This window comes from Ochotona princeps, chromosome 12 (assembly GCF_030435755.1).
Source record: "Ochotona princeps isolate mOchPri1 chromosome 12, mOchPri1.hap1, whole genome shotgun sequence".
Classification (NCBI taxonomy): domain Eukaryota; kingdom Metazoa; phylum Chordata; class Mammalia; order Lagomorpha; family Ochotonidae; genus Ochotona; species Ochotona princeps.
This window is the reverse complement of record NC_080843.1, coordinates 46,908,335-46,934,465: the sequence shown is the minus strand read 5'-3', so window position 1 is coordinate 46,934,465 and position 26,131 is coordinate 46,908,335. Positions and strand designations below refer to the sequence as shown.

Sequence of the window (26,131 nt, the reverse complement as noted above, 5' to 3'; positions counted from 1 at the left end):
GGAAGTACCGGGAGAAGGGGCGGGGCCTGCTAGGGCCGGAGTCGGAGGACGACCCGACTACTGACCAGAGGGGGCGGGCCCGGAGAAGAAGCGGGGCGGGAGGGGGCGGGGCCCGAGGAGGGGCGAGGCCCGAGAGGGACGGGCCTAGAGAGGACAGGGCCTCGGAGTGCAGGCGCTAGGGGGCGGGGCCAGGAAGGGGCGGGGCCTGCTGGGGCCGGAGTCGGAGGACGACCCTACTACGGACCAGAGGGGCGGGCCTGGAGGAGGCGCGGGGCCCTTGGGGCGCGGTCGTCCGGGTCCCTAGTGGCCATATTGAGTCCCAGCACTTGCCCTGCGGGTTCGTTTCCTCTGCACCGCTTCCTCAGCTGCAGGTAAGACTAGATCGTGGCAAAAAGCCTGTTCGTCCTTGGCTCGCCCGAGCCCGGGGCTGCGACGGCGGCGCCTGCTGGAAGCAGAAGTCGGGGCCTGCAGCCCTGAGGTGCGCCGACACTACGTGGGAACGTCGGCCCCGGCCTTGACCTGGGGGCACGCGCTTCGCTTTGTAATCCCATCTGCTGCGCCGATTTACCCCAGCTGGCCTGTAACCCCGGGCTTGCTACCGCGTTCTCATGCCGCTACTTGGCATACTGCTTTCCGGCATGCGGTGGACGTGGGCCCGTTCCGTGGCGCGCACCGGCCCGCGAAGCATTGGCTGGCACATCTGGTTGGCCGGGCGCAGGGGGCCCGACCCCACGCGGGGGTTGGACTTTCACCCCCGGGCGGGATCAGGGAATGCAGAGGAAGCCCACGCTCTTGAAAGCTCAGGGGCGCCAAGTGTCTATAGAGTTGGCGTGGGCTGGGTTGTTTTCTATAGGGGTTCTTGTGGAAATGGCGCGCCTAGTTGCAAGGAAAATAACAGCTAACTTTAGTGCACAACGTGAATGAACTTTCATTCTTGGAGCAGCGCTGTAAATTGATATTATTGTATGCTCATTTTGCAGTTTGGGAAATGAAGCTTTGGGTTAAACAGCTTGCCTAAACTCATGGGGTTGTAAGGGGTAAAAACATAATTTGAACCTTGAGCGTTTAGCTGGAGAACCTGCTCCGACATCGTTTTTAGCATGGCCAGAGGCCAAGCCACTCGGGAGAAACCTCCCAGTCCATCCAAGAATTACAGAGTTGGATGTGACAAGGAGGAGGGGCGGGCCTGGAGAGGACTGGGCCAAGTGAAAGCATTTGCATCCATGACCACGGAGGGATGAGGACTTGGTTTAAGGACCAAGCCCTGCCTTTCAGGAAGGAGAGCACACAGTTACTGCCAGTTGCAATGGCATCAATCATCAAGCAGATTGTATAACTGACTACTCTGTCTTCAATTTTCATATCTTGCTGGTTCTTAACTATTGGTCTGATTAGCCAAGTCCAATTAGCCATCTGAACCTCCAACAGCCAGGGTGTGGTCACAGTTATTATTTGCTGATTAATTTTGGCTTGCTAATCCTGTTTCTTAAAAATAACTAACAGTATGCTTAGCACTGCTGAAACAGGTAATTATAAAAAGCTAAGATGGTTTTATGTGATTTTTTTTCAATCACAGTTTTGAAATGGAAATGAATAATAGTACCATGTAGGTTAAGTTGCGATACAGAACAGCTTCCAAAACTGGTGGGAGGAATTGCTACAGAACCCCCTAAATTCTCTTGTCCAATGTGCAGAAATCCAGTGACTGACTTCTTGGGTAGAGGAAGAAAGGGAATGTTTGTTGTAGCCTGCGGAGCAAGAGGTCATGTAGCCATGGCTCCATTTCCTGGCTCCAGGAGCGATTATGGGGAAAGCATCGTTCAGGGAATTTTGATGATGACACTGTGGGCCCATCTTCTGGGGGCTGCATGCAGGGTGGTCAGTTTTGCTGCAGGCCTGGATTTCAATCCTTAAGACAAGACGGAACATCAAGAAGTTGTCTGTTGGATAAACAAAGGAACCCCTGCATCTAGTGACTAGACCCTGGCAGATGCCCCTGTGTCTCTCTGCCAATTCAGTGAGATCATTGTAAGAGTGATTGATTTGCAATGGACAAGCACACCAAGTGAATGGAGGGAGGCTGAGTAGACCTTGGGAGATGAAGGTGGGATGATAGCTGGCCTCTGCATGCAGAGCACTAAAGATGAGCTCCTCAGGTACCCTCAGTGGGCTGGGGTCCTGTGCATTCATGCAGAAGTGATTATAGTGAGACATAATACTGGAAAGCAGCTTTCTGCTTTAATTTAACTTACACCTAATCAGGATGATGGCACTGGGAATTCAAAGAAAGGTTCACTTTGGGAGTCTTCAAATGTAGGTGAAGCAAGATGAGCATGGCCCTGGGAAGTAAACAGGATATAAAAATGCTTGGTTTTAGATTTATTAGATGTTGCTAGCTAGTGATGTACCCTGGCAGAAAGCTCCAGCAAGAAAGTCCATTTCTGGTACTAACACTTGAAGGAGATGCAGAGTTAGGGTTTTCCACCCAGAAGATGTTGCTAAAATATAAACTAAAACTGAATTGACAATGAGGTGATCACAGAAGATGGTTAAGAAATCGCAATTGTTTTTAACATATTGGTTACTCAATACTATAACTATAGTTACACAACGAAGTTAATTGTTGCTGAGGGTATGTTGGAGCCTTTAATTGATCGGGTTGATAATCTGATGGTTCTGCCCTCGGACCGGACAGGGTCTCCCCAAGAAGCTGAGGAACTAGATTGGACTATAAGATGTTGGAGTCTATGTTTAGTTTATGCTTGCAAAGAGGGAATCTCAACTGTACTTGATCAGCGGATATGCAACAAGGTGGAATATTCCACATGGGGGGTGGGGGGGGAGGGGTGGGGTGATTCCCAGTTCCAACGAAACTGTATCACATGATACAATGTAATCAATGAATAAAAAAAAAAAAAAGAAAAGCAATCAATGGACAAAAGATATCTTCTCTCTCCCTTTCTCTTTGTGACTTTACCTTTCAAATAAATAGAATAAATATTTATACAAAAAAAAAGAACTAGGCAGTGGAGGGGAGAAAGGGAAGCCTGTGAGAGAAGAGCAGCAGAGGGTGGGAGGACAGGGTGGGAGGGAAGAGTTTCACAGAGGAAGGTTTGCGCAGAGAGGCCGTGGTCAGCAGAGTCGGTTGTAGCATTGCCATCCATTGGTTTGGGGGAGTCTGTCTAGGTTGTTAACTGCCAGTGGAGTGGGACACACTGCAATTGAAGACATGGGTCAAAAGCCAAGGCATCTGAGAAAATACAAACAAGTAAAACAGAGGTATGCAGTGAACTTGAGACACAAGAAAAAAAATGGGTAAAAACTGGAATAACTCAGATATCCCGAGGTCAGTGACATTTCACTTCTGTAATTAAAAAGAACAGATTTGACAATTTGGCCTTTTAGGAACAGCTGCTTTGTGAACAAATACAACTTTTTTTTTTCTTTTAACTGATTGACTTTACTAGTTCTTACCATTGACATGTGTGTTTCTTTTCCAAATAAAGTTAATGTTTACTAACTTTGTAGAAAATTATGTAATTCCCATGGCATTGCAAAATTCTTTGTTTGGTTTTGGGCTTTTGTGGGGAGATTGTTTTGTTCCTTGCTATCTACCCAGCTCTTGTCACCCAATGCTCCCACATAATGTTGGAAAGGAGTTTCACTGGTGAGCCCTTAGTAGAACCTTCCCTTCGTGCATGCTAAGCGTGGCCTCCCCGCCAGAGCCAGCGGCAGCCCCCGGCCCCCCTGAGCCTCCACTCCTGTTTCCTTTACTCTCAGCTGTTGATTACATGTCCTATTCTAAGTAACAGCCCAAGACTAGTTTTTATATCTTTACAAATTACAATATAATTTCTTCACAGCCCAGCAAAAGATTTCAACTCGGTACCAGGCCTTGTGGTCACATAAGTCTTAAGGTGGCTAGATGAAAGCCTGTGAACTGGTGGTGCTGCAGGATCCAGGGTTGAAAGAAGACGACGTCTCAGTTTAGAATGGGTTGTGTGTAGAAGCTCCGTCTGAGAGCTTCTGTGTAGAGCTTTCCATTTGTAAACGCTTTGATTTTTCTTTTTTCCAGGATCATCAGCTTGTGGTGCAGACAAAAAACCAAAAAATAATTGACAGGTATATTTAAGTTTTACTGTTTATGAGTTACTCTGACAGTTGAATGAAAAACAGTCTAATAATTTCATTTGGAAGGCCACTATTTTTCACACAAAAGACTTACTAAAAATATAATCACCCAGTATATCATCATATATATTAAAATATATCATATTTAGTTCTTACCTTTTGTCATATTTTTTTGTTATACTTAACATTTTTTCTTGATTTGTAATTGAAGGTAGTTTCTAAAGTGGTCAGGGGAAGAAAAAAGAGGTTCCAAAAAATATTTTATGGCATTCTACAATTTGAAAAAAGTATTTTCCCTTTGCCTTTTCTAGATAAATGAAAGAATACTACATTTTAAATTTTAATTAAGAAACATTCAAAGAGCCGAATAAATAGACTACTGTGCTTTACTAAAGCAGAGGAATAATAGTATAGAATGTGAGAAATAAAAGGACAAGCTAATTTTTAAAGTTTTATGTAATTAGAATTTTTTTAAAATACTACTCATTAATTCGACAGATAATTATTAGGAACCTCCTGTGTGCCAGACACATGCTCAATATACCACGTTTTGGGTAAGCAGACATAGTTCCTAACAGGGTTCAGAAAATGGGATTCCCTTTTAAAATAACTTGGCCAATTTTACTCTTTGCACTTCTCTGTATAGCTATTCAAAGTGCACAGTATCTGTCTCTGTTCATTATTTAAGATACATTCATCAACCAAAATAGCTGAAATGTAGATATAATAATTAATAATACATATGGGGCACTTTGTTGCTTACTGAGCTCCTGGCTTTGGCTTGAGCCAGTCCCTGCGCTGTGCTCAGTATCTGGAGAGGCTGTCTTTCAAATAAATACATTTTTTAAAATGATTTTTTTCTTTTTATTGGAAAGTCATATTTACAGAGAGAGTGAGAGACAGAGGGATAAGAAATATCTCCTGTCCATCGGTTCACCCCCCCCAAGTACCCGCAACGGCCAGAACTGAGCTGATCTGAAACCAGGAACCTGGAATTTCTTTCCAGTCTCCCATGTGGGTGCAGGGTTCCAAGGCTTTGGGCCATCCTCGACTGCTTTCCCAGGCCACAAGCAGGGATCTGGATGGGAAGTGGGGCCCTCTGGGACACCAACTGGTATATATATGGTATCCCTTCGCATGCCAGGTGAGACTGTAGCCACTAGGCTACCATGTTGGGCCTATCAAATAAATACATTTTTAAAAAGAAATGAAAACATAAATCACCCATAAACAGAGGATAATTTCCCTGTGTTAAATGGTTCTGTAGAATTAGTCAGTCTTGGAATATATTTGTTTCTTTAAGCCGAGAGAGAGAGGGCGGCACAGCAGCCAAGGCTATAGGCTGTGGTGTCAGGCTGCTTGAGTTCAAATTCAAGCTTCCCAACGTAAAACTGTTTAGATTTATTGAAGAGATTAAAGATAAGATTAAAGCTGTTTTGGTGAAGAATTTTGCAAAGATGTATCCTAAATTCTTTTTGAAAGATTATTATTGTATGTCTTTGTAAGAATAATCCTCAAGCTGCAACACGTGTGCTAGTACATTTCCCGAGAGCCGCTGGAGCAGCAGTGCCTGTTCCTGGCTTGTGCTGCTGACTTAGCATGCAGGATTTACTGCTTTGCATTTTAGTGCAGTGCTTGGAGGGGTGGGAAAGGAAAGCTTCCTTCAGAGGCCTGCATCTGAGTCAGTCCGCTTCCCCTTAGTTCCTTGGGCACTTTTGGAAAAGGGAGTTTTCCTGAGTTTTTTCTCTATTGAAAACTAATGTGGGGTATTTATGTAAGTTTAAGATAACTTTTATATAAAAATTTAAAAGGTTTGTTGGTGAGAAGTTAGTCCCCAGATTTCAGAACTTCCTAATGACTTATTTGTAGGCTTACATTTTTGTCAGTTGGTTTGATTTAAAAGGAGATATACAGTGTTATTAACACTATTCCCTCAAATCTTCTGAGGTTGAATAATTTGGTTTACCATATGAAAAATAGATATCATTGTTAAGTGTTTTCTGTTATCAAAATCAACAGTATCACAGCATCTGTCTTCCTCTCATTTTAAATCAACCATGATTATGGGGCTAGCATTATGGTCTAGGGGATAAAGCTGCTGCCCCCAAGACATCAGTGTCCCATTTGGCTGCTGGTATGTGTTCTGGCTGCTCGGCTTCCATCCAGCTCTTTCTGGTGGCTGAGAAAAGCAGTGGAAGATGACTGGTGTTAGGGCCCCTGCTACTCACCTGGGAGACCTGGATGGAATGCCTGGCTTCGGCCTGGACCAGTGCTGGCCTTTGCCACCGTCTGAGATGTGAACCAGCAGGTGGAAGATCCCCGCTCTCTCTCTTCTCCCCACCCCACTTTCCCTCTCTATGACTTTCAAAATAAATAATTAAATCATTTAAAAATGAACTATGATCAGCCCAATTCCTTGACTTCTTTGCTGCAAGTTGGCAGATTATTAATATGTTTTAATTTTAAAATAATTGTTATCTTGAAATCTTTTACAAAGCATTTTGGGCAGACCACAAAAAAAAATTACTAAGCAGCAGTGGTATACTGCAGTGCTGTGGAAACCCAACTTGTGTTCTGGTAATTTAACTGAAAGCGATCAGTTTTGTTTCAAATCTTTCAGGAACTGATTCTCTATAAATTAATGAGATTCATGTTTACCACTAGGAGGATGGCGTTGAAACAGGTTTCCAGCAGCAAGAGCTTTGGGGGATTCCAGAAAGTTTTTGAACATGACAGGTAACGGCTAAGATCAAATCTTAGATCTCTCTTTTTTAATGTTTGTTTGCTGTTTTGATTTTAAACAAGTCATTATCTCTAGGTTACCCCATGTCATTTTCAAACCTGTGTGCGTCAACATCTGTTTAACAAGTTAGCTTACTGAGTGAGTGATTTCACTGCGTGAGGTAAAGGGGAGCCTGAATAAAGACCGTGTTTAGACTTGATAGTCTGCATTTCTGTAAGAATGCCTGTGCTATGTCAAGAATTCTTGACAACCTGTTCCGTGGGTATCTTTTCTATATGAGCTTCTTGATAAAATGTGGCTGGGTAAACACTGGTGCGTGCCTCTGTTGTCACTTTCCAAAGTCTGACTAACATGTAATTAAGTAAAATGACTAAATACAAACACATTTGTACAATAAAGAAACGGAGACAGAGACAGAAACGGTATTTTGGAGCCAAGTGTAGAGATGAGCAAATAATCCCTGGCTTAGTAAAACCTGGAAAGCTGCATTTTAAACACCAGCAAAAAAGAGCCTGGGAATGATAGTTTATACCAAAGTCTTGGGAATTGGAGGCACAAGGTACACCTGGATGTAAGGGTGAAAATGGATCTCAGAGAAAGGAAGATTAGGGGAAGGGTTTTATGAAGCAGGTAAGAACTCAGATCATCCCAGACTTCCCTGCAGCCCTTCCTTCAAGGGATAAAATATATACCCTAAATGGTGGATTCACTTATCTCTTGAGCATTAAATCATCTGTTTTGGACTTTTCTGTATTTCTTACTTTTTTACACAGCATAATTACCTCTGCCTGATTAATTTTAGGGTGGCATTAATATTTTGTTATTAAAATTACAGTGTTGAACTGAAGTGCAAAATGAAATTTGGTGTTTACTTGCCACCAAAGGCAGAAACTGCAAAGTGCCCTGTATTGTATTTCTTATCTGGTGAGTATTATGCACCGAGTTTTATAGAGTTTATTTTTCTTTTGAATTGTCTTATCCTTATTTTGAATTAGTGGTACGGTTTCTAGACCACTTACAAAAGATTTAAAGGCCTGCCATGGTTCACTCTGTTTATTTATCTTAAGAATGTCTTAAAATATGAATTACATTAGATTTTTCTCTTTTTCAGTTAGACCAAATAATTTAATAGAGAATGTGAGGGTCTAGATTCAATGACAAGGGCTTGGAGTGTTATTCACTTAGTTAGTATCTACCCCAGCATTTCTGGTTTGTGCAGACCTTAGTGAAACAGAACAGAATTAGATGAAACTGGGACACCATGCTGCGCCACTTAGAAATCATAGACAAGTACATCTTCTTTAAGTGTTCTCTAGAATATTTTAACTGAACGCCATAGAACTTTTTTTGCAAAAACATGGAAAATTTAAGGCTTCCTCTTAAGTGATTAAAAGACTGTAGAATAGATGGGGAGACAGTAATATTTTGGTGGTGTAGTTTTGAACACCTGTCCTGACTTTTCTTTCACAAAGTGTTGGTATTTCTTTTGAAGCAACCATGACAAGAAGAGAATCATAATATATCATGGGGTGCTGTTTTATTTTTTAAAATAGGTTTTACAACTTTGATTTCCCTAAACCTTCTTTTTGTATGTGTCATCAGGGATAAGCCCCAGACACCAGTCTGAAAATGAGAATGAATATTTCATTGTAAGAAGTGAAAGTTAAGTGCAACTTTAACTCAAAATATTTTTGTGATTGGATAAAGAATACTGATGGAAAGATTAGATCAGTTGTTAGGTTGCTACAGTTAATAGATTAAATGAAATGAAAGCATCCATATGGAAATCCTGAAGGATTGTCTATATATAAATTATTCTTATCTTTTCCTGGTCACAGTGATCAACAAAAGCAGGAAATGTTCATAGCACTCTACTTATAATATCCAAAAAAGTCTATCGGTTGGTGAGATGATAAATAAAGTGTGCTATATCCATATAATGGATTACTATTCTATAAGCAACAGTACATATGTGCATGCTACAGTGTGGATGAACACTGTAAGCTTTATGCTAAGTGAAAGGGGTCATTCGCCGTAGCCTGTATATCACATTCCATCTAAAGGAGGTGGCCAGAATAGGCGACTCCAGAACCTTCATACTAGAGGTCGCATAGAGCTGGGAGAAGGGAGTTGAGGTACTGATTAACTGCTAATGGGTCCAAGGTTTCTTTTGGGGGTGATGAAAATGTTAACCGTTAGATGGTGGTGATATTTGCATAACTGTGAACATAGTAATAATGACTGAATACTTTATGTGGATAAATTGCACATTTAAAATTATTCTGAAAATCCTTCAGGTAAAAAAAAGTATAATTTTAAGTACTAGCCATCTACAAACTCTTATGAGTAGCTCTTCTATTGGTCATAAATTCAGTTCTGTAAGTCTGCAATTCAGTTTCTTCTACATTAGTCAAATTATTTTCTTAGTAGACAAAACACACAATTTTTCCTGCAGTATCTAACATGCATTTCCCAAGTGTGAGACACTGTGTGTTGTGTCCCAGACCCAATTCAAGTATCTTGACATACCATCACATGTACGGTCCATGTGAGGTCTAAAGAGAGAACTGAGGCCCATGGTAGTCTCAATGACTAGTTCTTAAATGACTGAGTGACTACCAGATCTGATCCTGTCTGAAACCCCAAACTCATGCTTCCTGGGCTATAATTGCTCCTCACCTGAGCACACTCATGCTAAGGTCTACAGTTGCCGACCAGTGATCAGTATTTGGAGGAATTTTCCACTACAGGCAAGCAGGGATCCGGTTCATCCCACATGACTGGTCAGTCTTGACAGAACTTAACTTCTAACACTTCATCCAGTGATACTGGTAACTTTAAGTTGTACTTATTATTTTAAAATGTTTTGGGCCCACTTTTTCATAGCCAGGAGCCCAGAGCCTCTTCCAGGTCTCCCATGCAGGTTCAGGGTCCCAAGGCATTGGGCCGTCCTCGACTGCTTTCCCAGGCCACAGGCAGGGATCTGGATGGGAAGTGGGGCCAACAGGATTAGAATCAGTGCCCATATGGGATCCTGGCACATGCAAGGCAAGGAGTTTAGCTGCTAGGCTACCATGTGGGGACCTCTCACATTTTTATAGCAACAGGTACTTATAGAAAGAGAATTAAATTATATACTTCATTGCATGACTGAAAATGCATGAAATTAAGAAAAATGACAGGGAAGATGTGATGGTCATTAATCTCATTTTGGTTTAGTGAGGAATGCAAAGGCAATTATGCTAAATTTTACTGCTGAGAATTATCTATGTAGAATATTCAGATATTTGTGTCAAAATGGCTATAGTTTTAGTTCCCTGTGAATATTTATGTTGTGATGCAGAAATAATAGCATGTTTAATTAGCCATACACCACGTTGCTTTTCTCTACTTTGAAAAATACTGAATTCTGAAATATACATGGTCCTCAGGATTTTGGTCATTTTAACTTCAGGAAGTGATTGTAGCACAGTTACAAGGTGAATTAGCCTAAGACAGTTCTTGGGTTAATAATGTTATAAATTTCGTTGAAGAGAATCTGTTATATCTTATCCAATGCTATTTCTAAGGAAATATTCTTGAAGTAATATCAAGTAAGCTTGTGTTATTACAACAGGAATAAAGCTTATGAACCATTCACATTACAGAATGAAATAACTTTTTTTTTTTAATCTTCAGGTTTAACTTGCACAGAACAAAATTTCATAACAAAATCTGGTTTTCAGCAAGCTGCCTCTGAACATGGCCTTATCGTCATCGCTCCAGATACCAGCCCCCGTAAGTATTCTTGTTCCAAAGAGCCTTTGTGAAAATCTGCCTCTTAGAGACTGTTTGGCGGTATAGCACTCTTACACATTCTGTAGTAATCATTTAATATTTTTTGCTCTCAGTTATTTTCAAGTGACATTGTAGTTCTCAGATACTACACTACATTTTTTCCTCACTGCGTTGTATTCATGACGTGGCACCCAGGAAAGAGGTTAGTTCAGTAGCTATCTTCTGTAGACTAAGATACTTAAACAGAGTAGGTAACTCAACTCATTCCATGTTGGTGGTAGTGTGAAAGTAATAATATATAGTGCTTAAGAAATTACTTTGTATTTCCTGGAAAAATTACCTTGTCACATAATTACATATTTTAATGTAAATGATTAGAATATTTAGAGGCATGAAAATATCAAGTATTTGAGAACTCAACTCAATAGTTGAATATCAAGAGATGAAATTTAAATAGCTGCAAAAGCTGTTATAGTCAAAAAACTAGTCTTTAGAAGTACAGTATAGGCCACATTGTACAAGAGCAAGGCATATCTAGTTAGAAATGGAATCATTAATTTTGAATAAAATATTTTAAAAAGCATCAAAAGTATAAAATTACTAAGCATAAATTTTAAATGCATTTTTCTAGACATAATAATGGACAATTTTAATAAGAGAAAATCCTGTGTTACTAGCTAGGTAGACTGCGTATCATGAAGAATGCCTGCCCTCAGAACGCCTATTACTATCATTTTATTTGTAAATACCTTGATTTTGACTCCCAGCTCCATTTCAGCAGCAGGTAATGGCTCAGGTGGCTCACCCACCTGGGAGACCTTGACTGAGGTCCTGGGGCCTACCATTCACCTCTCCCAATATCAGCTGTCAGCATGCATCTGGGGAGCAAATTAGTCATGGGAGAACTCCCTCTGTTTGCCTGTAGCTCTGTTTGCCTGGAGGGGAAGTGGGACTGCCAGGATTGGGACCAGTACCCATGTGGGATCCTGGCACATTTAAGGCAAGGACTTTAGCTGCTAGGCTACAGTGCCAGGACCGCTCACATTTTCATAACAGGTACCTATAGAAAGAGAATTAGTGAATTCTGCCTTTCAAATAAATAAATATCACAGTGGTTGACTTTGTAATTACATGCAGGTATATATATGTAAAATGAATCCTAGTAAATTTAAAAGCAAATTTTAAAAATGTCAATGGGATATGTAGGCAAAATAGCATGGGATGATTCCAAAGTAAACTGGGATATGTTTTCAGTTCAAGATAGGTAACTGGGCATAAATGTATGCGTCTGTTCCCTTCTAAGACCACGTTTGTAAAGATAATTAAATGTTGTTAGGGAGGATCCTCAGGGAAGGGATCTCAGTTCAGTTCCCTGACAGGTAGACCATCAAGGAGGCATCTATGTGGCATACATCAGAGGAAAATTCATCCCCATGGAAGGCTGGGTGCCTGCCCGTGGCCACTAAGTTCTCCAGTGTGGAAGGATCGTTCCTTGTCCTTTATTGGCCAGAACCAGTCGCATAGCCCTTTTCAAAGATAATGGGCCAAGAAGTCTAATCCTACCATGTGTCTCAAAAGGTGGAGACTGCACGGGATTTGGGGAAAAGATTTACTGTAAATAGATTTTTGATTCATCTAAAAAAATGTGTTATTAAAGCATAAGCAATTATGACAAAGAGATGAAAGCATCAAATTTTTCCTTGATAGGTGGCTGCAATATTAAAGGAGAAGATGACAGCTGGGACTTTGGCACTGGTGCTGGATTTTATGTGGATGCCACTGAGGATCCATGGAAAACCAACTACAGGATGTATTCTTATGTAACAAAGGAGGTAATTTAATTTCTATTGTGAGTGTTAACCGCTGACTGCCATCAATGTGGCTTTGGGCACAGAGTCTTCCAGCCCCAAGAATTTTAAGCTAGGGTTTTATGTTGGTAAGTCTATTTGATACATTTTTACAAATTATCTTAGTAGGGCCCCGTGGCGTGGCCTAGCGGCTTGAACACCCCGGGATCCCATATGGGCGCCATTTCTAATCCCGGCAGCCCTGGTTCCCATCCAGCTCCCTGCTTGTGGCCTGGGAAAGCAGTCGAGGACTGCCCAATGCATTGGGACCCTGCACTGTGTGGGAGACCTGGAAGAGGTTCCTGGTTCCCGGCATCGGATCGGTGCGCACCAGCCATTGTGGCTCACTTGGGGAGTGAATCATCGGACGGAAGATCTTCCTCTCTGTCTCTCCTCGTCTCTGTATATCTGACTTTGTAATAAAAATAAATAAATCTTCAAAAAAAAAAAAAAACAACAGATTATCTTAGTGAAAATTTTGAAGCTACAAGTACAATTTTAGAATTTACTAACTGTCTTGATCCGAGTGATCAAAGGAAATGCTATATGAAGGCACCTTTCATTTCTTCAGCAGCTGGTTTATTTGGAGGTGTTTTATAGTGATGAACCAAGGTGTAGTGAGAAAGGATAACGTCAGTATGGTGTCACGGCAGGCTAATTGTCTACCTGGAGTCCATGCAACCCATGTGGGCATGGATTCAAGTCCCGGCCACTGCACTTCTGATCCTGATTCCTGCTAATGGCCTGGGAAAGCACTAGGGGATGGTTCAAGTTTTGGGGCCCATTCACTCACGTGGAAAACCCAGAAGAAGCTCCTGGCTCCCGACTTTGGTTCAGCCAGCTATGGCCATTGCAGCCATTCAGGGAGTGAACCAGTGGATGGAAGATCTTGCTCTCTGTCTCTTCCTGCCCCTCCACTAATCCGTAACTCTGACTTTGAAGTCAAATAAATCAATGTTAAGAGAAGGGATAAGTGATATAGCATTGCTTTTATTTTTAAGATTTATTAATTTTTGAAAGGTAGATTTTACAGAGAAAAGGAGAAACATACAGAGAGGTCTTCCATCCACTGGTTCACTCACAAAATGTACACAACAGCCACAGCTGAGTGAATCTGAAGCCAGGAGCCAGGATCTTCTGGGTCTCCCATGAGGGTACAGGGAGCCAAAGGACTTAAGCCATCTTGCTTTCCTAGACCATAAGCAGGAAGCAGGATCAAGTAAAACAACCAGGATATAAACCAGTGCCCGGATGGGATACCAACACTTCAGGCTACGCCATCACATGTGCTCCAGCATCACTTCTATTAATAATGTTTATATGTACCTTATATACTTTTCTAAATTTACATGATTTGATTTTTTATATATACATTATAAAAAGTCAACCAATATTATAACACTTTAATCATCTATAATTCTTACTCAATTTTATGAACAATTGTTTTGATATATTTCTATGACTGATTTTCACATAATTATACAATTGTATGCTGTTTTTTGATTGTATAAAAATATTTCCAATATTTCTGCATTAGTTTGTGTATAATTTCTCTCTTAAGGATTTTCCTTAAAATAGATTTCCAAGAAGTAAAATTGTTAGGTCAAAGTTCAGAACATTCTAAATGATCTTTGTGAATCATCTTCCTGAGGTTGCTAAGAAGTCTGTTTCATATCTGCTAGAGATTTAGTAATAACCACTATCAATCTGGGGTGATTTTTCTTCCATTTTCATCTTCGTAAGTTCAAATCATTGTAAGACTGCAATTTGGAAGTACTGATTGTGTGATTATTTTATATAATTTTGTAAGAGTTATTTTCTCTTATGCCTCTTTTCATGCTGTTAAATTCCCTCTAGCTTCCCCAACTTGTAAATGCCAATTTTCCAGTGGATCCCCAAAGGACGTCTATTTTTGGCCACTCCATGGGAGGTCATGGAGCTCTGATTTGTACTTTGAAAAATCCTGGAAAATACAAGGTAAGATTTCTTAAGCTCCTTGTGATAAATATCACTTGAAAATACAATGTCAGCAATTTCTAAAGATTGAAATGATGGAATTGTTTAAGTATTGGCACTAAGCTTTTCTGCTTATTGATGGCTTCGGGGCTGTGGGAGAAAGGTGTTCCACTTGACACACAGTGTGTGCTACAGGACCAGAAGCCCAGGAGCCTGCCCATGTGCTGGTTGGCTCACTAGAACTGGCAGAAAATGCAGCCTGAGTCTCACCGCTTTCACGCGGCTATAGTTATGAGCATACGTTCCCCTGAAGATCACTAGTCTTGATTAAAATATTGTAGCAATATCTTTCACTGATATTTTTTATCAAGAATATGTTTATAAATTCAACTTTGATTTCCTAAGCTCATAGAGCTTTAAGAATTCTATGTCCTCCTTGCCTCTGGTGAAAAGTTAAAGTGCAGGTTTATTGAAAACTTCATTCTTGGCATCATTCATTTCTTTACTAAAAATGATTATATTTTTGATAGTGGTATCTTGCTGGACCACCAGATATTTTATTTTTATTATAAAGGTGAGCATTATATAGTGCATAGCCTAGAAATTTTAAACCCATGTGCAACATCCTTTTTTCAATGATGATAAAAGATAAAATATTTCACATATCAAGAGAGATGAATATTCTATTTTTTCATTGTGTATGATTTTGTTTAAAGCTTATAAATTTATAGAATGTTAGACAGCCATACTTCACTTTATGTACCAAGCAGTCCATTTTAAATAAAAGCTATATTTTATTTAAAAAAAAGTGAAATATTTTCATGGTATGATAGTGGTGTTCTTTTTGATTTAAAATAGCATTTTATTCGTACTGAAAATCAAGATCAAGCGAGCTTTTGCCCTTCTGCTCCACGGGAGGTTTCTGTCCTCCCTGAGCTCGCCTTAGGACACCTGCGTTACCGTTTGACAGGTGTACCGCCCCAGTCAAACTCCCCACCTGGCACTGTCCCCGGAGCGGGTCGCGCCCGGCCGGCGCGCGGCCGGGCGCTTGGCGCCAAGAAGCGAGAGCCCCTCGGGGCTCGCCCCCCCGCCTCACCGGGTCAGTGAAAAAACGATAAGAATATATCCAGAACACTTGTTTTATGAGAAACCAACATGCACTCCTATGCTCATAGCAGCACAATCAGTAATTGCAAAAACATGGAAGCAACCAAAATGCCCATCAACAGAGGATTGGATAAGAAAGCTATGGTTCATCTACTCCATGGAATACTACTCAGCTATTAAAAAAAACAAAATGCAGTTCTTTGTGGCCAAATGGGCCAAACTGGAAACCATAATGCTAAGGGAAATGAGCCAATCCCAAAAGGTTAAATACCACATGTTTGCCTTAATTTAAGATGATATGATGTTAAGTATAACATGTTATGTTTTGAATGATATATGTTGTGTATAAACTAAGATTGAAGTATAGGTGAGGTGGTCACAGAAGGTGACTGGGAACTCGCATTTACTTTTAACATGTTGGTTACTCATTACTATGTCAATTAATTCCATAATGATGTAAATTTTTGCTGATGGTATGTTGGAGCTTTCAATTGACTGGGATGATGCTCTGCTGGCTCTGTCTTCAGACCAGAGAGGGTATACCTAAGAAGCCGTTGGACTTGACTGGACAATAAGATGCTGGACTCTATGTTTGGTATACGCTTGCAATGGGGGAATCTCAACTGAACTTGAGCTGTGGTTATGCAACAAGGTGGAGGAATCCACCATGGTGGGAGGGTTTGGGGAGGGGTGGGGAGAACCCAAGTATCTATGTAATTGTGTCACATAATACAATGTAATTACTGAAGTTAAATAATAAATATATAAAAAAAAATAAATAAAATAAAATAAAATAAAATAGCATTTTATTTTCTATTTTGAGTGTGAGACAGTGTCCTGTATACCACTAGAATTAATTCAGGTTTTTACTCTTTAAAAATGCTTAGTAGACATTGCTAAACTTAAACATTGATAAGTACTTTGAGCCTAAGAAATTCTGTTTCTTCACTTTATCTAGTAGAAAAAAAAAATCCTACAAAAACACAAATAGACACTAAAACACTTGAAGGCATTTCTTACTGTTTTCTTGACATTATTTAAGAGAAAGAATACCTGATATTTTAATCATATATTCACTAAAGCAAAGCATTCATTATTTTTATTTAACAACAGATTTTGAAGGAAAAAAACTAGAAATTTCCATTGTGCTTCATGTAAATAAATTCTGATGTGTTGCTTTGCAGTATTTTGACACCTGTATTTATTAGCTTTCTTGCAAGAATATGCAGAAGATGTGTTACGGAAGACTTGAGATTTAAACCCAAAATATTAGCATAAGGAAAATTGTCCATAGGAAATTTCCTGACAAGTCAGAGATTTTAACAAGCTGCAAATAACTTTTGAATTTTAAGCATTTTACATATCTATACTTGATTTAACAAAAAATATAATTTTAAAATATCTCTTGCTTTTTAAAGTCCGTGTCAGCCTTTGCTCCGATTTGTAACCCAGTGCTCTGTGTCTGGAGCAAAAAAGCCTTTGCTGCATTTTTGGGACCAGACCAAAACAAGTGGCAGGTAGGTACCGGGTGGATATTCTTCATGCTTACTCTTAAGTTTTCAAATCTGTTGAAAGAGTATACTGCATACCACAATATTATATTCCTGGACTGCTCAAGTTAAGGCTTCAGAGCTGAGCATGCATATATATATATATAAGGTATGCTGAGCTAATTTATTTCTAAATTAACATAGCCAAAATATATCAAATATGATTGCTGTTGAACTTGCCTCCTGTTAACTGTATGCTTATTTGTGTAGTAAGAACCAAGACCTGCCTTTGTGCATCTGTATCAGAATGAAGCAACTCTTGGATTTAGAGCTTAAACTTCAGATCTCAAAATCCTTAAAAGAAGATATTTTACAATGTGACATTTATGTAATTAATGTCAATGGCAAGGTTGTTTTTTTTCCAGCATGGGAAGAGGTGCTTTGAAATGGAATTTCTCACAAGAGCCATCTTTACTCTTGTCCAGATGGGTCATTTGAAAACCGCACCAAGAGTTGAAATATTTTGCAAGTGAACTCATTAGCATGTGTGTTTTTAACAAACGGAAAATAGGGGAGCAGATAAAAACCAACTTCTTTGCTCTAAATATTTCTATTGTAGTTTTCTGTCATTTCCACATGGATCCCTACTTTCTTTAAGGATTTATGATTGAAATTCTAACACACTGGAGCATCACCCCTTGGTTACTAGGTTACAGTTTTGTTCGGGTTTAGATTGCATTAGCAGAACTGTTAGGAAGAAGGCGTGCTGAGAGTGTTCATGATCGGGCACTCAGAACTGATGATGTGTGTATACATCAGTGTTTCAAGATTCCGCCCTGTATAATCTCTTTGTCTTGAGATCTTTTGTTGTAAAGATAATAGCCTTATTTGGATAAAAGATCAGCAAATTGAGGGAGAGTGGAAAAGCTTGAGGCCCAGGAAACTTAAAAAGAAATCTCAATGTGTAGTTCCCTCCAAGTGCAGTGTATTCCACTGTCTTAACTGTATTGTGTTTAGGTTAGTGTTTAATAATAATGACAGCCTGAAAGGAGGCCACGTCAAGATTTAGAACTCATTGGATTTCACAGGTTTCCATCCACTGTCTCGTTCTAAGATAAAAGGAGATGATCTTTTAGTACCTGTATATTGTAATGTTAGTGCAATCTCTAACAACCTGTATCCAATGCAATAAGATAACGCGATATAATCTGTAAACCAACAATTAACGTCAGAATATTTAAGATCTACATCGTAAAACTGTAAAACCCACTATACCCTCAATACGCTATGTTAACCGGTAATGGGGAGGGAGTGCAGGGAAATCTTTCAGGACCATAAAAAGAGTGAGAAAAAAGTACAATATAGCCTATCAAGATCAAATCTGGTAATTCATAGACAACAGACTCAAAGCAGCACTAAACAACAATAAAACTACTATACCAATGCATGAGGGGGGAATCGGGTGCGATCCTGACAACCTCTTAACAGGAGGTCATGTGCGTGGAGCAGGGGGGCACTCCAGAGTGGAGCAGGTGGTAAGGAGGAAGCTTGGATCCCAACCACGAAGACTCCCAGACCTTCACCACAAACTATTAATACGAGCAACAAGGACTATACCCCAACTGCCAAGGAGGCCACAGGGAATTGGATGCCCTCGGAGGCTGAGTACTCTGAGGTCACCCACCCCCAACCGGAGCTTCCGCAGGGGATGGAAGAAGTCCAAACACTACCGTGCAGAAACCAACGTCATCGGAAAGACAACCAGAAGCCCTGAGCGGTCCGCAGACACAGAAGAACAACAAATGTCCTTTGGGACCAGGGAGGAGAGCTTTCTCTGGTCCGAGCCTGGCTCCACCTCTGGACCCCCGCCCTCCCTCGCAGTGACCATCGGGATCGCTTTGAAAAACGCCTCACAGCAAACAATCATACAAACTAAAAAAAAAAACCTAAAATAAATAGACAAACAACAAAAAGTAGAGCTTGAAATCTGATAGGAAAGAGCTGGCGTGGATTAGCTCATGCCTTGCTGGGTGGGACACAAAGATTAGTCACTCCTCACCATGGTGTTGAGGATTTTCCTGCACACCCCGCCCCCCCCCCCAAAAATGTTCTGCACCTTAAATGTCGACAAATATCTTGTTAGAGTTACAAGCCAGTCTAGATTATCCCAAAATCTGCCAAGATCAACAAAATTATACTTCAACACAACAAATGGCTAAATACGAAAATGAAATAGACACGAGACAGCTGAATGGTACCTTATAGCCATTTTAAGGTATATAGCAGCCGGTCCTGTATATAAACTAAAATTGAGATGTCAATGAGCTAATCATAGGTTGTGGTTAGGACTTGTTTTTTTTTTTTTTTTTTTTTTTTTTAACATACTGGTTACTCAAAACCATGTCAATTCCATAATATTGCAAATTGCTGTTGATGTTATATTGGGACTCTTAATTGACTGTGATGATGATATACCAGCTCTGACTTCGGACCAGAAATGGTCTCCCCAAGAAACTGTTCAACCCATCTGGACAATAAGTAGCTGGACTCCATGCTTGGTATATGTTTGCAAGGAAAGAATCTTGATTGAATTTGAACTGTAATACTGCATCAAGGTGGAGGAATCCACCAGGGGGGAGGGGAGGGGGAGGGGTGGGGGGATACCCAGAGCCTATGAAACTGTCACATAATGCAAAATATTAATAAAGATTAAAAAAAAAAAGGAGATGATCTTTAGAAATGTAATACTTAGGGAAAATCTTTTGGTAGTTGTTGCCTTGGTCAGAGCCCAAAAGATGTGGTTAGTGAATATGCTTGCATATAATTCTGCAAAAATATTTGAAATCGAGTGGTAAAACATAAAATTGTAACTAATGGCAGCTAGCTCAGTAGGAAACTGGATGTGTTGATATGAGATTCAGATGACTTACATCTCATCTTTCAGAATGGCAGAAGGGAAGGCTAAATTTCTAGAATTGGATCCAAAAAAAAAAAAAATTTGAAGTACAGAATATTTGGAAATAGAAAAAGATCTAATGGAGTTAGAAGAATTTTTTAAAATTTCCAATTGTGGAAGGATTTATAAAGAAACAAAAACATGTTTTTATTAGCGTTAAGAAGTGATTCAGAATTGTAAAGCTTTAAAACAAAACAAAACAGGACATACTGTAAAAAATGTGATACAGGCTTCTTGCCACTAGGCTAGGAATGCTTGAAAGCAGGAAAGAGGCTGTTACTAGGAATCAAGGCTGAAGAGCATGCAGCTAAAAACCTAGCGAGATTGTGGTTTAATCAACCCTCAAGTTTAATGACTTTAAAGTGCATCGCATGCATGGTGTGTAGTGTATTCTGAGAAGGTTTTTTTTTTTTTTTTTTTTTTTAATGTTCTCTTCTTTTACAGGCTTATGATGCTACCCATCTTGTAAAATCCTATACCGGTCCTCAGTTGGACATACTGATTGACCAAGGAAAAGCGGACGAGTTTTACAACGAGTTACACCCTGAGAACTTCATAGCTGCCTGTACAGAGAAGAAAATCCCTGTTGTTTTTAGATCACAAGAGGCAAGTACTGGAAAGTTTTAGCTTGATCACAGTAACTTGAGAAAACAAAATTACCTTGCACTTTTATACTAGGAATAAAATGAAACGCTGCCTTCACTAAGGTAGTTTTTAATCCTGTTAAAGATACTTTAAAGAAAATCTCCCCATTAAATTAATATCTAAGAGCAAATCTGATGGAAGTTGGAAAGCTTTTGGTATTGAAAAATGCCAAGCTTCATACCTGAGTGATCCATCACCATCAGCATCTGAGGACGCATCCGTCTTCACATGTACTCCGTGTGGCCGTGGGTCAAGAGCTCAGCCAGGGCGGAGCAGCGCTTATCTCTCACACACAGGCACTGTATCTCACCCAGTTGCTGTTGCTGTTTATTGAAGAGCAATTACTGAATTTCAATTGACTTGGAAATTTTATCCTGACTAAAACAGTTATCTACAGAACACCCTGACTTGTAAGGAAGTTCTGCTTTTGTTTAAAAAAAAAATTAAAAATACAAACAAAATCTAAATAGAATAAGTAAAATCTCTTTCCGGCTTTCATTTAAATTTCACGCAAATTTGCATCTGATCATGATTCTTTTTAAACATGATTTTCATTCATGACAGGCACATTGATCTAAAATGTAATTACGATGAGAACACCAAACTACTGCACTTTATGGTATGTTACGATTACAAGATGAGCAACATGATCTCATTTCACTGTTGATCCCACTGGATAAGAGGTCATTTCTCCCGTTCATCTGTATGACAGATGAGGACGGGGTGGTGGCGTCAGGACTGGAGGCAAGCTCACTGGCTCTAGGTTCTGCCCTGTCTTCTCTCCAGCTCCTTGAAGCTCGGATGGAGCTAGAGCTGGCTGAGCCAGCTCAAGCAGCAGTCAGGCCATCTCCTCCTCCCTAGGGAAATTTTGAACATGGGATCAATGTCCTTGTGTGTATCATGTGTTTTTCTGTTTTGTTTTGAGATTTATATGAACATTACTCATCACAATGACATTTTAAGTCTGTCACCAACCTTTAGAAATTGTATTATGAAAACAGTATTGTGCTTAGATATAGTAATTGTAGCTCTAAGTGATGTACAAAACCATGTTTTTGTTTTGTTTTGTTTTTTCCAAATGGCACTTGCCATGTTGGGTGCCTCATCTCCTTCCCCTGAGGTTGTGCCAGGAAGTCTTGTTTCCACAAAGTTTCTGCCAGCAAAGTCTGAGAATCTGTGGAGTTCTTTTATAAAAATAGCATAAAGTTACAACACAGATGACATTCTTGGGGCAGGGTGGGGGGAGTAAATCAGCATAATTATTTCTAAAATGTTTGTATCCCAAGCAACTAATAATAGAGCTGAGCGTAGCTAATGAGGAGTCAGGAAGCAGTCAGCTCTTCTTTAAAAGAAAAAAAAAAGTAAGGACATATTGAGATCACACAGTCGCAGTCCTGAGCCAAGGACGGTTTTGCACTCTTTCCAGCAAGGCCAAGGTAACAGTGAAGTGCACAGGGCCCGGTGGCGTGGCCTAGCAGCTAAAGTCCTCGCCTTGAAAGCCCCGGGATCCCATATGGGCGCCGGTTCTAATCCCGGCAGCTCCACTTCCCATCCAGCTCCCTGCTTGTAGCCTGGGAAAGCAGGAGAGGACGACCCAATGCATTGGGACACTGCACCCACGTGGGAGACCCGGAAGAGGTTCCAGGTTCCCGGCTTCGATCGGCGTGCATCGGCCCGTTGCGGCTCACTTGGGGAGTGAAACATCAGATGGAAGATCTTCCTCTCTGTCTCTCCTCCTCTGTGTATATCCGGCTGTAATAAAATGAATAAATCTTAAAAAAAAAAAAAACAGTGAAGTGCACAGTCTGCAGCAGATTGTCTTTGCTGTCATAAATTGAGCAACCAGACAGACATGCCTGAGTGGGGGCTGCAGAGTGGTCAGGGTCAGATTTACTAGCCGACTTGTCTTTGACCTCACACTACCTAAGCTCTTATCACATGCCTGTAGGGTTGGTGGTAGGCACTGTGTAACTGTATTGTGTGTGTGTGTGTGTGTGTGTGTGTGTGTGTGTGTGTGTGTGTGTGAAGTAGTAGCTCTGAGAAAAAAATTCTCTGGGACTAGTAGGGCATGTGTAAAATAAGTAACTGATACAAAGGGAGAAAAATTATTGTAATCATGGACATGATGCGTCCTTCATTCTCTTTGCTCTTTATCCTGGTACTAAATGCTAACAATTTGTACTCTGTCAACTATGGAAATTGTTGAGTGGGAGGGGTTAGTGCATGGGGTTTTTGTTTGGTTATGATTTACGATTTCATTTATATCTATATGTATATAAAATGTGTGTGTGTTAACTACAGATGCTGTAAATTGAAAGAAACCTTTGGGCAATAGAATTTTGACAACTACTGTATGAAGATAAAATCTTAGCCTGAAAGGGAAAATGTACTGAGGAAATTTCTAGAAACAGCTGTTCCCTTTTTGAAAGCTAGGAAGAGAGTTAGTCCTTCCTCTTCAAGTCTCAGGGTCCCTTTGAAGCCTCCTAGGCTGTTTTGCCCACTGTGTCTGCCTTTTAGAGTATTCTAGAAATACCAGGGCCCCTCGCTCATCTGTGTATTCTCTGCTCCGCAGTTATCTAGCCCACAGACTAGGAGTGTTTGTTAAATAAACAAATGAATACCTTTCAGCAGTTTTCTTTGTACCCAGGGATTCATAGTCAAGATCTTCTGATTGAGTGTGGAAAATATGTTGGAACACACTGCCTGTTGGAATAACTGCCCACTGTAGCTGCTGGAGCACTAGGTCGTTTTCTGAGAGTTGAGTAAAGAATGAAAGAATGCCTTCATGTATTTTTATGCAGCAGGAGTCAGAGCTTTCTGACTCAGGATTTTCCCATTTAGAGAGTGATGTAGAGGAGAAAACAAAGGCCCTAAATACATGTCATTAAATAAACACAGTTGTACCAAGTGCTTAACAACTCAGTGCTGAAAGAAGCCACCCGGATTTAATAAGATAAACAGAACTTGCAACTGGTTAGGGTGACACCTTAGCTCTAGTTATGTAACTTCAGCAGAACGCCTGTACTTAACTGTCCCATTGCCTCCCTGTTATCATGTTTTTGAAGTCCTTCCTGGTCTCTCATGCAGGCATTTTACTTTTTTATAAAGGTAAATTTTAAGTAACACAATGGAAGTTAAGGACAAGAAATATACTGTGACTACGCAGTACCTTCAAAGTTGGCACTTTGGTTTATCCTGAGACTTCTCCAACCATGACAGTAGCAGTCGTGGAGGCTCTCTGGCCTATTCCTGCGGCTGTGCAAGACCCTGAATGGGCAAAATGACAGATCAGTGCAGATGCTCCAACTTGGGCGTTTGTCAGACATGTGCATCCTGTACCAAGTCTACTTTCTGCTGGATCCACCTTTGAATTGCTCGAAATGATAGAGCAGTTCACAGGTGTAGGTCCTAAAACCCACGGGCATGTTTAACTTTTTAACAATTCAGGAATTACACAGGTGGAAGAAGCTTTATTTTAAACACTGTTTTTATTTAAGAAACTGCCTTTGCTTTACTTGAAATACTGTTTTTATGTAAGAAATAGCAGTTGTTCAGCTGCAAGTGGATCATTGGGAGATGTAAATCCAAGTAATTTGCAAGTTTAGCCTTATTCTGGCCAACATTCCTGTACAATTGCTTCCATGCTTATAAATTACCTTGATGACTTGAAGCTACAACTTTTCACTACCTGCCATCTCCAACACACACATCCTTCTTTCTTTGGAAGTAACAGATGAAAACATCTGCTGATTCACCAGAACCTTGGTGCTTCCTCTTGTTCCCTGAATCCATAGTGTTTTTTTTAAAAATTCACTTTTATTTCTGCTATGCTTAGGATTCCCACTTTCCCCTTAACAGAGCCCATCTACTAGTTAAACTTGAAAAACACAGATCTTTGCTGGACTTTCATCTCCATCCATTTGTTCCACCTTATATTTGAATTGTAGTTAGTTGGGCAAGGAGGCTGTCCTGAAATTATCTGGTTTTTAACATCGAAAGTCTCACACCTTAATTCCTTTTTCCTTTAAGAGCCCCCTCTGTTTATGTGTTTGGAGCAAGTGTCCGTCACCAGAGAAGGGAGCTCCTCTCCATTTTCCCACAACAGTACTTGAAATGGACTGGATAAATTAAGATGTGTCTCAGCTCGGTTGGCACACTGCATTTTCTGTACTCCTTGGTTGTCTTCAAGTGATGTATTGATTTTTCTTTACTCAATTTGCTAAGGAATGTCAGGATTAAATAAGTTACTCTTTTTTCCTTAAATGAAGATTATATGCTTATATAGGAAGTGGAATTCCTGGCTTTTTGGTTTTCAAGTGTTTATTTTCAAATACTTGACAGAGAGACAGCCTGTTCATTAACTGTATGTCTATAACAGCTAGGTCTGGGCCAGGATGAAGCCAAAAACCCAGAACTCAGCACAAGTCTCCCACGACGGATAACTGAGCAACAGCCTCACTCACAATGCTCACCCCAGGAACTGGAATCCTGAGTGATTTGTAATGGCCATGTTTAGCTTCCTAGGGATAAAACACTGGCCATGTTATGTTCTTTCCTTGTACTTTTCATATTGCTTATATTGTATTTTAGGTCAGTATCTTACTGATGTTATTAACGCTCCTTTTGTTGAAATGTCCATGTTTCTAAATTGTTTCAATCCTGATTTTTACAATTCTTGTTGATGTGCTTGCCTGTTTACTCTGCACATACAACTAATGTGTTATTTTCTCTCTTTGCATGTTAATGACAGCATTTAGAAACTTGGCTGTTAAAAATGTTTCAGTTTGCTTCATGCTTTTGTCACACTTTTATACTTAATGATACCATTTAAGTACGCAGCCACCTTGATGTTGAGTAAAAACCTTCCACAAACTAGTATTTTGACATTTGGACTACTTAAAAGTAGTGAGGCAACAAAAGAGATAATGTCCCTGATGATGGGGTTTCTGAATGGTAAATAAGCCTTGTGTGATCTCTGTTTGACCTTCTAGGGTTATGATCATGGCTACTACTTCATTGCCACCTTTATTGCTGATCACATCAGACATCATGCCAAATACCTGAATGCATGAAAACGTCACAGAAGAGAATCACTACTGGAGATGGAAAATTGTAATAAAGAGAATTGCTGAGAAAGATTTCAAAACATTGATGTCATAATGCTAAAATGGGTTCATTCAACAGTTGAATCATCTGAGTAAATAAACCTACTTCTAATATGACAGATTATTTTTCACCTTTAAAAGTATACTTTACAGCTTTTTCAGTTTCACATGGAAATCCTTGATGTATGATCCACAAATAATTTCCTGTCACATGTTTAATTTGAACTCACCAAGAAAAGTAATATTTTTTTGTATAAACCAAATTGCATTCCTTTAAGATATTAATAAATTTTTTTGAAAGATGCAAGACTGGTTGCTTTAAAAGTATGTTTTTCTGTTGAGAGGCACAAAGGTTATACATTCTAGTGGCGCCT

General features: G+C 40.0%; 1 protein-coding gene across 2 annotated transcripts; it reads left to right on the top strand.

The window, feature by feature from the left end:
• The first annotated feature begins 345 nt into the window (after positions 1-345).
• Positions 346-25,777, top strand: ESD (esterase D). Of its 2 annotated transcripts, XM_004577477.3 has the most exons (10): positions 346-371; positions 4,076-4,122; positions 6,796-6,867; positions 7,710-7,798; positions 10,553-10,651; positions 12,359-12,483; positions 14,356-14,475; positions 16,980-17,078; positions 20,452-20,613; positions 25,644-25,777. In XM_004577477.3, the coding sequence occupies exons 3-10, from the start codon at positions 6,800-6,802 to the stop codon at positions 25,722-25,724; spliced, it is 843 nt and encodes a 280-aa protein (XP_004577534.1). In that variant the 5' UTR covers positions 346-371; positions 4,076-4,122; positions 6,796-6,799; the 3' UTR covers positions 25,725-25,777. The 2 variants fall into 2 exon arrangements, with proteins under 2 accessions (XP_004577534.1, XP_058526739.1); XM_058670756.1 differs by lacking the exons at positions 346-371; positions 4,076-4,122 and adding an exon at positions 4,640-4,685.
• The last annotated feature ends 354 nt before the right edge of the window (positions 25,778-26,131 follow it).

Bases quoted from the DNA above. Each gene is read 5' to 3' on its own strand.
- ESD (XM_058670756.1), top strand. From the start codon at position 4,663: ATGCTCAATATACCACGTTTTGG. The intron at 12,484-14,355 runs GTAATTTAATTT...AATTCCCTCTAG, and splicing joins ATTCTTATGTAACAAAGGAG to CTTCCCCAACTTGTAAATGC. The intron at 17,079-20,451 runs GTAGGTACCGGG...CTTCTTTTACAG, and splicing joins CAGACCAAAACAAGTGGCAG to GCTTATGATGCTACCCATCT.